This window comes from Selaginella moellendorffii, unplaced genomic scaffold (genome assembly GCF_000143415.4).
Source record: "Selaginella moellendorffii unplaced genomic scaffold, v1.0 SELMOscaffold_17, whole genome shotgun sequence".
NCBI lineage: Eukaryota > Viridiplantae > Streptophyta > Lycopodiopsida > Selaginellales > Selaginellaceae > Selaginella > Selaginella moellendorffii.
The window spans coordinates 2,200,809-2,212,477 of record NW_003314278.1 but is presented as its reverse complement, the minus strand read 5'-3'; the positions used below and the strand labels follow the sequence as shown (position 1 = coordinate 2,212,477).

The window sequence follows — 11,669 nt, the reverse complement described above, 5'->3', positions numbered from 1 at the left end:
TAATGTGGTTATATGAATTGGAAGTGGGGAATTAAATGGGTGTTCGAGGGTTTTACTATTTGCAATCATGGTGCTAAGGAAAGTCTAAAATATGGAATTATCCATATTAGACTAAATGACGGATAGAAAGTTTGTGAAAAGAGAGGCTTTAACAAATTAAGAATGAAGTTTCTTCAATGTTCCAAAGATAATTTTGGGTAAATTACAACTTAGAAAAACGAGTGTAAATAGTTCATAAGAGTGCACAAAATTAAAGTAGTGTATTAGAAATGTGGTCTTGAAGATTACTATGAGGTGAGGATATTAAGGTTGAGGAAATAATTCTTACATGTTCAAAAAGATAGCTTTAAACAAAAGTCAATATTTGAGGACTTTCACACTTATGAATAAAACCATAGGTGACTTGCTAAATGGGATTTGTAAGTTAAAGGAACAATAACCTTAGTTGAAGGTGTTAATTTCAAAAAGGGTGGTCCATAAGGCTAAGCATGGAGGAGTCCATACATGACTAGGCTAACTAATTACCTTATCAAGTGAAAGGAGTTGGGAGTTCAAATTCCTAAGGTGTGATCCATAGTGCAGATATGAAATAAAAGTTAATTAACAGAGTTATAAATTTGGTGCACCTACATAAGGAAATACACTAAACATTTTGTGTGATGCTATCTATAAATGCATATATAGAGGTTGGGTTCAAATCCCAACCCTCTAGTGCCAACCCACTAAAGCGTGGTGATAGTTTAGAATATAAAGGCACTCATTCATCATAGGTTATTAGTAAAGAGGCTTGGTTGGATATACCACCAAGCAAAGGATGCCCTAGAATCATGATGCATAGTTAAAGTGTTTAGTGTGAAAGTTTGTTATATCTAATTTAAACACTTTAGGGCAAATGACACTAAATTTGTGGTGAATGAGATACACCAATCTTAGTTGCTATGGACCCTTGGCCAAAAGGGCTAGCTTGGGCACACTGCAAAATATAGGGGATGCCTTCGTGATCATGATCAATAATTTTTAAATCTAGTAAATCTAATACTTATTTTAAAATATCTAATGGTTAGATAATTAAGGACAAACTAGGTTAAGGAACAATATTTCTAGTTCAAAGTAGTGATTTAAACAAATGGTATAGTATGACTTAGTCAAAATGATCAAATGAGAAAGACATCTAAGTAAAATGATCTATGACAATAAAATGATATTGTGAGTCCAAAAAAGTAGTCTCCAAGAAAGGACCCATGAAAAAGTCATAAGATTTTGCTATAAATGCTGCTAAAGTGGAAAATGTTAGTGAGACTTATTAGGGGTGAACATTCCATGGACTTTGTAAAAGTAAAGCCTTTTTTAAGACAAAAGAATACCTTAAGGATAGAAGTAGCAATCTTAGATTGTTTGGTGCAATAATCAATGGATAGAAAAAAAGACTAATAACTAAAAATTTAAAGGAATTCAAATGATAAATTATGCAAGAAACCACTATATGGTGGATGTTAAAGGATTATAGGAAAGGTGATAAAATACCAAGGGATGGGATTTTCAAGTGTTATAATTTGGTGAAAGGTGAAAGATCCAAGAGATGGAACAGTTATGTAACCTAATGCTAATGTTAAATGCCAAACATCCAAGTTAAGAACTCTTTAAGAAATAATATTTATACAAAATGTGCAATGAAAAGTGTCAAAGACACCTAGGAAATTGATATGAGAAGTTAATATTAAAATTCCAAAAGGGTAATCCTTATATAAAGGGACTCTAAGTATTTGACACAAGTACTCCAAAATACTTGTGTCCAATTTGACACAAGTACTCCAAAATAAGTAGTAAAATTGAGATAAATATGGCATCTCTAATGGGTCTAGTAGCATCTAAATTAATAAGGTGAAAGAACCATCATAAGTGGCTCTATGATTCTCTAAGTTGGAGGGTCTACACTCTTTAAAAGATGTGCAAGGCATGATGAATCTGCAGTGTTAAATAATTGGGAAATAATGGCTTGGTGCAAAAGATAAAATGGTAATCCATAATGGGGTTACTTTAGAAAATGGTTTATCTTTCGATGAGGATATTAAACTTCATTTATAAGTGGTGGAGTTGTGAGACACAAATTTTTAAATGCCTAAAGTGTATCATGTGGTAGTGGCCGAAGCAAAAACCCAACGAGCAAAACATATTTAGATTAAAAGCTCTAACTTAGAAAGTCAAAAATAGGAGCCCAAAGAAGTGTTTAAAAAATGAACACAAAGAAATTAGGGAGTGAATCTCGAAAAAGGGACAAAAGAATCACCAACATATGCAAATGTTGTGACAAGTAGAAATGTCAAGACTAAGCTTGACATAAAGTCTGAAATGGAGTCCGAGGCAAAGCTTAAGGAGTCCAAGACCAAGACCAAGACCAAAACTAAGACCAAGACTAGGTCCTAGACCACATCCAAGTCTAGGTCCAAGTTCAAGTCTGAGTCTGAATGCGAGGGTAAAAGCCCAAAATAATTGTCTTCTAGACCCTAGGGGGTTTAATGAGTCCTTGTGGGATAGTAAGGGGAGGACTAATGGAATAAGTTTGGTTAAGAAAGGTCAGTGTGACAAAGGAAAGTTACACTCACATAGTGCATGATAATATAGCCACTAAAGAGTTCAAAGTTAAAATAAACATGGATAGATTAATGGGGTAACTTAGTGAAGTGTTCCAGAGCTGATTTTAACTCATTTGAAATATTAAATGGTTAATACTCCAATCCAAATGTGAGTGGCATTATCTACTTGGATACCTTGCATGGTTCATCAGAACTTTGCTCTAGCCACATGGTTAGGGCATCTTAATAACGAAAGGTGGGTGGAATACTTATAAGGCTTACATTGGGCTGTAGTATTTTGAATTATCGTCCCAAAGTCCTGGACCATGGAGAAAAAGAAGATTAATCTTCTTGTTTGGTGACCAAAGGTATAATTATGTGGTAAAGAAGTCTTAGAAGTTGTGGGAGTTTAGTGGATGGGGCTTCAAGCTCTGGACCAATAGTGGTGTTAGTGGTGTTAGTGAGCACTACCATGAACAAAAAAAGACTTGGTAGGGATTGAAGGAGGGATATTAAAGGATGGTGTTCTTAATACTTTAGGGCATTTTAAGGATGTTAAAATGTAGTCATGGGATGACAACTCATGGATAGATAGCCCAATGTCAAAGAGATGGGACCATGTTGTAGGTGGTCTTGGACTACCAATAACACAAGGGTGAATAAACATAATCTTAACATAATAAAGTGAGATATCGATGGTATCTTTGGGTCTTAAAAGTGAAATTAGACACATAGAACATTTGTATTAAGTGTGAAGCTAATGTGGTTTTGAGATCACATATTGGGAAAAGCAAGCACCCTAAAGTAGATAGGAACTTATAAAGGTTGTGAGTGAGACTCCTCCAAGTGGTTAAGGGCATGGTTAAGTAACTAAAGTAGATAAAAAATTTAATTACTTATATATATCTTTTTTGGATATTGATGATTGCCTAATTTATGAGCTTGCTTTCTAAAAGAATATTGCTTTTGCAAAGGTATTGAATTATATGTCATCATACAATTATCTCGAATGAGAAGACAATTGCTTCCATAAACATGATCAAGAGTATTATTTTTGCCAAGATGCTAAATTTGTTAGAGATGAAGGTTATTGTTATGGTTTTCACATGCTCCTATTGTTTCATTAAGAGTTTAGCCATAGAGTTGATCTTCATTACGCCCTATCAAATTGCCAACAATTTAAAGATTGCATTGCAAGGGCATAATATGAAGAACCATTTACAAATATGCTTACCTTTTTTAGCTCTTTCCTTGACTTTCTTCTTGATTATACCTCTAGGAAGACAAAAAAATTCTTAAACTCAAATAATTGATATAGAGTTAAACAAGATGAACATGTTTTGAACTTACACTATGTATCTTTATCATCGCCAATTAAGGATATGAAAATAGACTAGACTTTTAAGTAATCCTTTGTGCTGGAAGCTTTTGCTAATTTTAAATTTGAATAATTCAGATTTAGTTTTACCTTTTTGCTTGATTTTGACTTTTAGTTTTCCTTGATTTTATTACAAATAATGATAAATTGTTAGAAAATTTTATTTATTTTATATAAATTGTTAAAGTATATTTAAGGGTAAAAGGAAACCTCTAAAACTTCCTTTTATTTAAAAAGCCTGAATGCTCAGAGTTAAGTGGAAGTGGTTTTATTGATTATGGAGGATTTCTAGATCCTTTGAATTTGAATTTAAGTTATGATAAGATGATGGTGCTAAGGTAGGGGGAATCTTTACTAAAAAGGAACTTCTGATCAAAATCAAATGTTGCCAGCCATAAAAGAGAGGTGAATAAAAATTGTGGCAAATGAAGGTTTTGAGCACAATTGAGAGAAAATAATGGGTGAACATCTATACATTTAAGCAACTATATTTTACACAACTTACTTTATTGCCTAGCGTCATACACTGGTAAAATTGAACATTTTCAGGACACCAAAATAACCCAATATGTTATGGTAATATGCCCATTATAGTAAAATTCAAAGCCTTCTCAAAGATTGATTGATTTTGGCGATTTTAGCTAGAAAGTGTATCTACCAATTTCAAACATTGTAGTTTTTAAAGTGGGTAAAAGTAATTGAATTGATTGAACCATAAATCTTGTGGGATTTGTGGTCATTCATTTGTGAGCTACCATTCCTTCATATACTTGCTTGCCTTCTAGATCGCCTCCAACATGGGAGATAATTGGTGGTTTCGTGTTGATCGGTGCTGTTGTACTCTCTGCAAGAACGAATCTGGCTCGAGGAAGAACGATTTCGATGCTTACGCATCACTGCGGCACGCGGAGAACCCTAAATGCATCCAGCTAGGCGCTGACGTGTTCAAACTATGTGGCACTGACATGAGCCACGTCACTATAATGGTGCTCTGTTTCCTAGGGTTTTAGAAAGCGCTCTTTCTGTCCGCTCTTGCTGCATTCTCGGTCGAAATCTGTGCGTTCTCGGCCGAAATCTACTCCACTTGGTCAGCGCTTCACTTTCTTGACAAATCTCTGCACGATTAGGGAAAATTTCCAAGTTTTCATGGTCGATCAGCAGCGCCAAATGCAGGAGAGGAATGCCGCCCAGGAAGATCCGCAAGCCATACACCATCACAAAGTCGCGCGAGAGCTGGACTGAGCACTACAAATTCCTTGTGGCGCTTCAACTGTGAGTTTTCCTTGGCACAATCATGGCCAAGAAGCAAGGGCAAAGATTATACGGTAGAGTACGTTCTTTCATCACCATGCTGATCTTTCTTGTAGGCTTCGAGAGCAGGGTTTTGCCACTTTGCTGCTGCAACTACGTCTTGTCCAAGCTGGACGAGGTGAGTGTTCTGGTATCCTTCTAGACTTGTTTGATTCTGATTTTTCTTTCCAGTTGATGGCCGCAAATGCTGCGACGACTGAGTGGGAGGATCAAGAGGAAACACTGGCACGTCTACGTCTAACACGTAAGTTTTGGAGAGTTGGATCTCTCTTTTTTTTTTGGAGAGTAGGAACCCAACAAGCGTGATGGCTTGTTTCTCTCGTGACAGAACACCCCAAGTTAACTTACTGGATCTCTTGGACGTGACCAAGATCTTGCTGGAGCTAGTCTACTCCTGGCTGCTGCTTCAGCTCGGGCGCAACGAGCAATCCTTGTTTCTCCTGGACAACTTCGACTACGAGGATCGGCCAGATCGCGCTAGCTTAGCGAGGCTGAGACAAATCCACAACAGCTTGAGCAGCAGCCTGATCAGGATCGAATGGAAGTCAACGAATGTATTGCCTGGTGTCCTCCAGATGCTCGAGGTACTGTTGGTGTCCAAACTCTTTTTTCTAGGAGCTCATAGCTGCGCATGATACGATTGGTGATAATCATGTATACGGCAGTCATGGTGCGACCACTCGCGGTCCTACAATCGCTCCCGCCGGTGGAAGCGAGCCTTCTTCGACGCGAGCGAGTAAAAAAATGTAATAGCAATCTGAAAAATGACCAACTCAATTCCTACAAAAAAATTCCACAAAGATTATTCCGACAACAAAAGTGGGGTGGTAAAATTTTGGCCACCAGATAGGGATATCACTAATTTGTAATTTATTTGAAGTGGTGAAATCGTGGTTAATGAAAAATTTCCATAATTTTTAAAAAAATTACGGTCAAAAACCGGCAGTGATAGGTATTTATGGACAACAAATAGTAGAAATATGCGAGCATTAAAGAGATTTGGAGTTTTATTACCTGGAATGACTTGGATCTTCAAAGCGAGGCCAAAAGCAACTGACAAATAATGTTTGGCTACATGAGCCATCTTTGTTTAGACGTTAGCTCAGAGAAAAGCCAAGGTGTAACTTATCAGCTATCGTGGCATTTGCTATTCCAGCTTTTATATCGTCCAATCACACTTAATTGACGAGAAACTTAGCAAAAAATAACAAACATGAATAACATGTCCTTTTCTTTTTAGATAGACTACCACTTCTTTGAGTTGAAAAGCCTCCCCCTTTTGAGCGCTGATAAGTAGCATTAAATCTTGATTATAGAAAAGTTTAAAGAGCAACCGTTGGATTGCAGTAAAATACATTTGGATATGATAGGTGTATTCCTTTCCCCTTTCTAAAAAATCCTGAAAACCACCTCGTTTTTCTTTCATATTTACAAGGAAGTTCCGATGTCGTGAACGCGTCCAGAGGCCCGCCTCGAGCTTGAATACGAATGCCTGCTGCCGATCGAGGACGATCTCTCGGGAGGAAGAGCAGTAGCACCAGCCGGCGGAGTCGAGGGTGGCAAAGGAAAAGTTAGCGTCTGGGACCTCAAGATCATGTCCACCATGGACGGAGTTTGATAGTCCCGGCTGTGGGACTCGACGTAGTCGCCCCGAGCAGTGGCACGCTGCCGGAAGTGAGAGCTCTGAGCCGAGAGAATGTAAGCCCGGCCGGAGCGCTCGTACATTTGCCTGTTTGCCATCCTCACCTGGATCTCCGTCAGCTCCGACTCGAGCGCGCTCGAGAGCTGGTCGCCGGCAAGCGACGCGGCCGAGTTTCTGAGAGCCACCTTGGCGCTCTGGAGCGTTTGCTGGGCTCCGACAAGATCGCCCCTGTCCGCCAGGCATCCGGCCTCGAGGATGGTCTCCGCGGTGCGAATCCTGTTCCTCTGCCTATCCACCTGCACGCTCACCACTTGGTTCTCCCTGTTGACGCTGCCTGGCCGGTCTATGGACAGTGTCTTGGTTCTCGTGCGAGCCGGCTTCTGGAGAACAGGATCCTTGAACGAGCAATCGACACTGACGATCCCGGCTGAGAGCAGCGGACTTTCGAGCATGGGGATTCGGAACTCCAGAAGTACGTCCCTTTCTTCTTCGGCGTACAAATCTCCCAGTTTGACAAAGCCGCGGGTCCCCTGGTCAGTGATGGACCTCTCGTAGCTTCCTGCCTGGACGCTCTTCACCTGGAGGTTCTCCCCCGCCGTGGAGAAGCAGAGCCGTGCATCTTGGACGACGACACTGAGGAGGCCGCCAATGCACTGAGCGAAGGCATCCTGAACGGCCGTTTCCGCTTGGATGAAGGAGAAAGTACCACCCGAGCTCTCGGCTATGGAATGCATCGTCGCCGAGTCGTGGTCGGCCCCGAAACCAAAAGTGTGGACTGGAAACGAGACGCTTCCATAAGGCATCATCAAGTGCCTCCCAGAGCCTAGCCCCCGACGAAAGCTGCCACCTCTGGATAGCTGGGCATTAGCTCGAGCACCCAAGCTGTGAGTGTCTTGGCCGTCCGAGAGCAGCATGATACTTGCGATTGGATTGCGTTCCCTCCTGTCGTCCAAGATCTTGGCACCTTTCTTCAAGCCTTCCGCAATGTTTGTTCCTCCAGTCGAGACTAGCGCGTCAATGGCCCGGAGCGCAAGTTGCTTGCCATCTTCGACCATACGACGCAGAGGAAACAAGCGCTTTGCGGTTGACGAAAACGCTATCACCGAAAGCCTGTCCGAGGGGCTCAAGTTCCGAATGACGAAGCCCATCGCCTGCTTGAGCAGCAAAAGTTTGGTCCCAGCCATGCTCCCACTCACGTCCAGGACTGTAACAAGATCGATTGGAGCTCGAGAAGTTGTGTTTGATGACAAAGCCTGAGTGCTTACAGTCTCAGCTGCTGGCCGCTTGTTTCCAGATAATGCCTTGACGTGAACCAGTACCGTAAAATCATCTCGTGACTCGGAGTAGCAAATGCTCTCGACTTCGGGGTGACAGGTTACTTCAAGGTTGCCATCGTCCGAATTTACGAGGTCTGACTCGCTGCTTTCTGCTCCTCCAGCACTCAATTCCCCACCTCCGTCCACTCTCAGAGGCTCGTCGTCATCGAAACTCTGTGGCTCTGGGGTGCTGTTCCTTCTGATTCCTCGAGCACTTGCAATGGACTCATCTAGAATTCTCAGCACGGGATCCAGCCTTCTCAATTCTTCGTCACCGACCTCAGCACCCTCTCCGTTGTTAATCCCTTCCTGCTCAGAGTTCCTGGAAAGGCTTCGTCTGGGTCTCGGCGAAAGCTTTTGATCCTTGCCTGCTTCTGGAGGAGCCTGCCAAGGAACCTCCTTCCATCTAGCTCGACAAACCGGACATACCAGATTTCCATGCCGTACATTGGAAGCAATACACGAGAAGTGGAACGTATGAGAGCACTCGGCTGTGAAAAGAGCATGGCCAAGTCCGGGCTTCATGGGCTCCAGGCAGATGGAGCACGCACTCTGGAAAAAGAAAACAACAAAAAAAAATCGGCTTTGAGAATTGAATCTGAAAAAAAACAAAAGGAAACAAAAATTGCGACTCCACAAAATAAAGATCATACCCGAGAGAGACGAATGCTACTCCGGAGCAGCTGGAGACGAGAGGGAGACCTTGCAGAAGTATTCGGAGCTCCAGATCTGGGAGAAGGAGAAGGGGAGATGGCTGGAGACGCAGCCTGATCCACATCTACACCGCCTTCATCATCAGGATCATGCGGAGCCGAGACGCAAACATGCAGCCCGAGAGCAATTCTAGCCTTTCTCCAGCCGCTAGCCATGCTTGTAGAGCAGGAGAGAAAGAGAGGAAGAACGCCCCTCACTCCTTTCTGCTAGCCATCTCCGTCTTCTTCACTCCAAACGGGAGCATCTTCTTCGCCGCCTCAACGGGTCAGGCAAAAATGCCCTGTTGGTGCAGCTCACCCATCTTACACCGTCCTGTTAAGTCGAGCGGAAGGAAAACGTGAGCTTGAGAACTTGTCGCTACTTCCTAGAAGAAACCATGGAGAGAAAAAGAGGAGGGCCAACGGGGAACTTACCGAAAATGATGAGGCTACCCTCATGTTTGACTGTGTGCTGTACCAGCACTAGCGCCACACACACAAAGTAGCTCCTCCTTATAGGCGAGAGATTCCCTGACCCAAGCAAAAAAAAAAAAAAAAAAGGGAGAAAAAGAACGAGCCAATCCATCAGCAAGGAGATTAAAACAAATCATTCACTGGAACACAGCTTTCTGAATCCACCAGCAAGGAGATTAAAATAAAATCATTCGCTGGACTGGAGCACAGCGAATGTTAGAGAAAGAACTATAGTTGATAAGCAAGAACACCAAGAACGAAAGGTAAGAAATAATCAAGCCCCAAACAAGAAAGACCCAAGAATTTGATTAAAGCAATGGTAAGAAATGCGAAGATCAAGGCCCAGAGAGGAGCTGACCTGTAGCGATGTAGCCAGCAGTGAAGCATGTGGCCGTGCTCCACTAGAATGGAACCAATCGAGCTGCCGCCACTGACGATTTGTTGCTTGCTTGGCTTGGCCCACTCAGCATTCACCCTCTTTCCTCACCTCCTCATTGCGCGATTGATGATCGCTGCTGTGCTACTGCCACGGATGTCGCAAGTTGCGCATTCGCGCGCGGATAATGCCGTGTGGATCCGCCAGCGCCGGCTTAGCTAAAAATTCTAGGGCTTTGGGGGGAATCTGACGGAATATGCTCCAATAACCAGCGGGCGTGGAATATACCGTTAGCCGGGGGGATCTTTTTTGTTTTTGTTATGTTTTTTGTAGCTCTTCTTCCATCTTGAGCCTTTGCTTGAGCGCCTGGAGCGAGGTGAAAACGTCGGGGGATAAGTTGTGTTCTAGCAATTTGCCTTCCATCGAGTATGGCCTAAAAGTCACAATGTTAGATTGGGTGATTGACTCAATGCGCTTGCTGATATAAACATCACCTGTCGGAATGTAACAGCTGCTCCAATTCTTTCCTCACGTCCTTGATCTAAACAAGCAAACTGAAACGCTCAGGAACTTAAAAAGCCATTGGCTTTAAAGCTGAGGTGAGCGTCTCACCTCTCCAATCAAACCTTTGCAGCTCCATACATACGCACCCTGTCAAAGACCCGAGAAAAAAACCAGTAAGAATCTTTGCAGAAAATAAGCCATTGTTTTGTTCTCTGACTTTCACGAATTTACCGCGCCGTTTGCAACCTGCTGATGAAGGGAATCGGACGTTACGACTCTGATCTTGGGGCAGCCGTCGTCTCTCAACAAGTAGACCTGCCGAAAGATATCAGTCAAAGCGGAAATTTATGTAGCCATGATGCAGGAATCATCTAAAGTACCTCACGCTCGATCCATGAATCGGCGCAAGCGTCGGCCGCAAACACGATGTCAACACTGCAGAAACAAAGCGTAATCAAATCCCAGAGGACAAAAAAAGAAACCAAAAGGAATAGAAAGAGGTCGAGTGGAGTCTACCTTGCTCTGGATTCTCTGTGTGATGGCAGACCCGATTCCTTTGCATCGAAAACAACCACCACTTTCATTCCTGCCAGCTAGAACGAGGGCTGCGGTTATAAAGAAGAGAAAACAAAACAAGAGAGACCTCTTGCTGCGCCGAAGGTGACGAGCTCGTCAATAAGCTTCTCTCGCGCACTGAGAAGATCACCTCTTGCGAAGTGTTTCTTTAGCTTGGGCCAGACGCCACACATGTTGTATCCATCCACGAGAAGCACCGGTTTAATTATGGTGATTTCTTTCCCGCAGCTGGATTGGATCACAGGGAAAGTATCGTGAGAAAGAATTCCCCAGCTCACCAGAAAAACTTCTAGCTCAAACATCTTACTCGATCACTTGTGTTGCCGGATCCTCGTAGCTCTCAAAATCCTCAGGCAAGCTCTTCTTGTCCACCTTTTTCTTCCTGTAGCTTGTGGCTGGCTTGGCTTGTTTGTTTGCGTTGTTTCCAAGCTCCTGAAAAGAGAACGACAGCGTAGAGATAGAATCACACGGTAGAAACTCTCTCTCACGAGAGCTGCCTATAGTACCTTGAGCATTGTGAGAAGCTTCAAGCTCGTCTTGACGTTGGAAGTGATTCTCGGCGGCGAGCACTGAGCAAGAGAAGCGCAAGAGATTCTCTCTCTCTCCGGAGAATGTCGGTGTCAGAAGAATCGAGATTACCTTCTGTAGATCGGCATGAGCACGAATCTGTTGCAATGGCGCCAGATGCGATCGCAAATGCGTCATCGCTCTGCCTCAATCGGCAGCATTGCCGCCTTGACAATCGCCCTCGCTCTCTTTCGCTCTCGCGAGGACGAGGGCAAAAAATCTCTCGCCACTGGTTTATATCCAAAATACTTCTTACGTGG

At 42.9% G+C, this 11,669-nt stretch overlaps 2 protein-coding genes across 3 annotated transcripts; both read right to left on the bottom strand.

The window, feature by feature from the left end:
• Positions 1–6,552: 6,552 nt before the first annotated feature.
• On the bottom strand, positions 6,553–9,861 carry LOC112346725. The gene is made up of 4 exons (XM_024676272.1): positions 9,745–9,861; positions 9,348–9,443; positions 8,874–9,246; positions 6,553–8,772 (listed from the first exon to the last, which is right to left on the bottom strand). Exons 3-4 carry the CDS (start codon positions 9,087–9,089, stop codon positions 6,691–6,693), a joined length of 2,298 nt encoding a protein of 765 aa, XP_024532040.1. The 5' UTR covers positions 9,090–9,246; positions 9,348–9,443; positions 9,745–9,861; the 3' UTR covers positions 6,553–6,690.
• LOC9640304 (uncharacterized protein YacP) lies at positions 9,485–11,624 on the bottom strand. 2 transcript variants are annotated; one of them, XM_024676274.1, is made up of 10 exons: positions 11,482–11,624; positions 11,349–11,411; positions 11,150–11,274; positions 10,910–11,070; positions 10,783–10,852; positions 10,647–10,701; positions 10,498–10,581; positions 10,375–10,413; positions 10,257–10,316; positions 9,485–10,195 (listed from the first exon to the last, which is right to left on the bottom strand). In XM_024676274.1, the coding sequence occupies exons 1-10, from the start codon at positions 11,545–11,547 to the stop codon at positions 9,977–9,979; spliced, it is 942 nt and encodes a 313-aa protein (XP_024532042.1). In that variant the 5' UTR covers positions 11,548–11,624; the 3' UTR covers positions 9,485–9,976. The 2 variants fall into 2 exon arrangements, with proteins under 2 accessions (XP_024532042.1, XP_002971560.1); XM_002971514.2 differs by having other exon boundaries at positions 10,010–10,195; positions 10,257–10,303; positions 11,482–11,623.
• Positions 11,625–11,669: the final 45 nt, after the last annotated feature.

Coding starts and splice junctions, on each gene's coding strand:
- LOC112346725 (XM_024676272.1), bottom strand. CDS start 9,089: ATGGCTAGCGGCTGGAGAAAGGCTAGAATTGCTCTCGGGCTGCATGTT. Junction 8,773..8,873: donor GTAGCATTCGTCTCTCTCGG/GTATGATCTTTA, acceptor TTCTTTTTCCAG/AGTGCGTGCTCCATCTGCCT.
- LOC9640304 (XM_024676274.1), bottom strand. CDS start 11,547: ATGACGCATTTGCGATCGCATCTGGCGCCATTGCAACAGATTCGTGCT. Junction 10,853..10,909: donor CACCTTCGGCGCAGCAAGAG/GTCTCTCTTGTT, acceptor TCTAGCTGGCAG/GAATGAAAGTGGTGGTTGTT. Junction 10,702..10,782: donor CACAGAGAATCCAGAGCAAG/GTAGACTCCACT, acceptor TTGTTTCTGCAG/TGTTGACATCGTGTTTGCGG.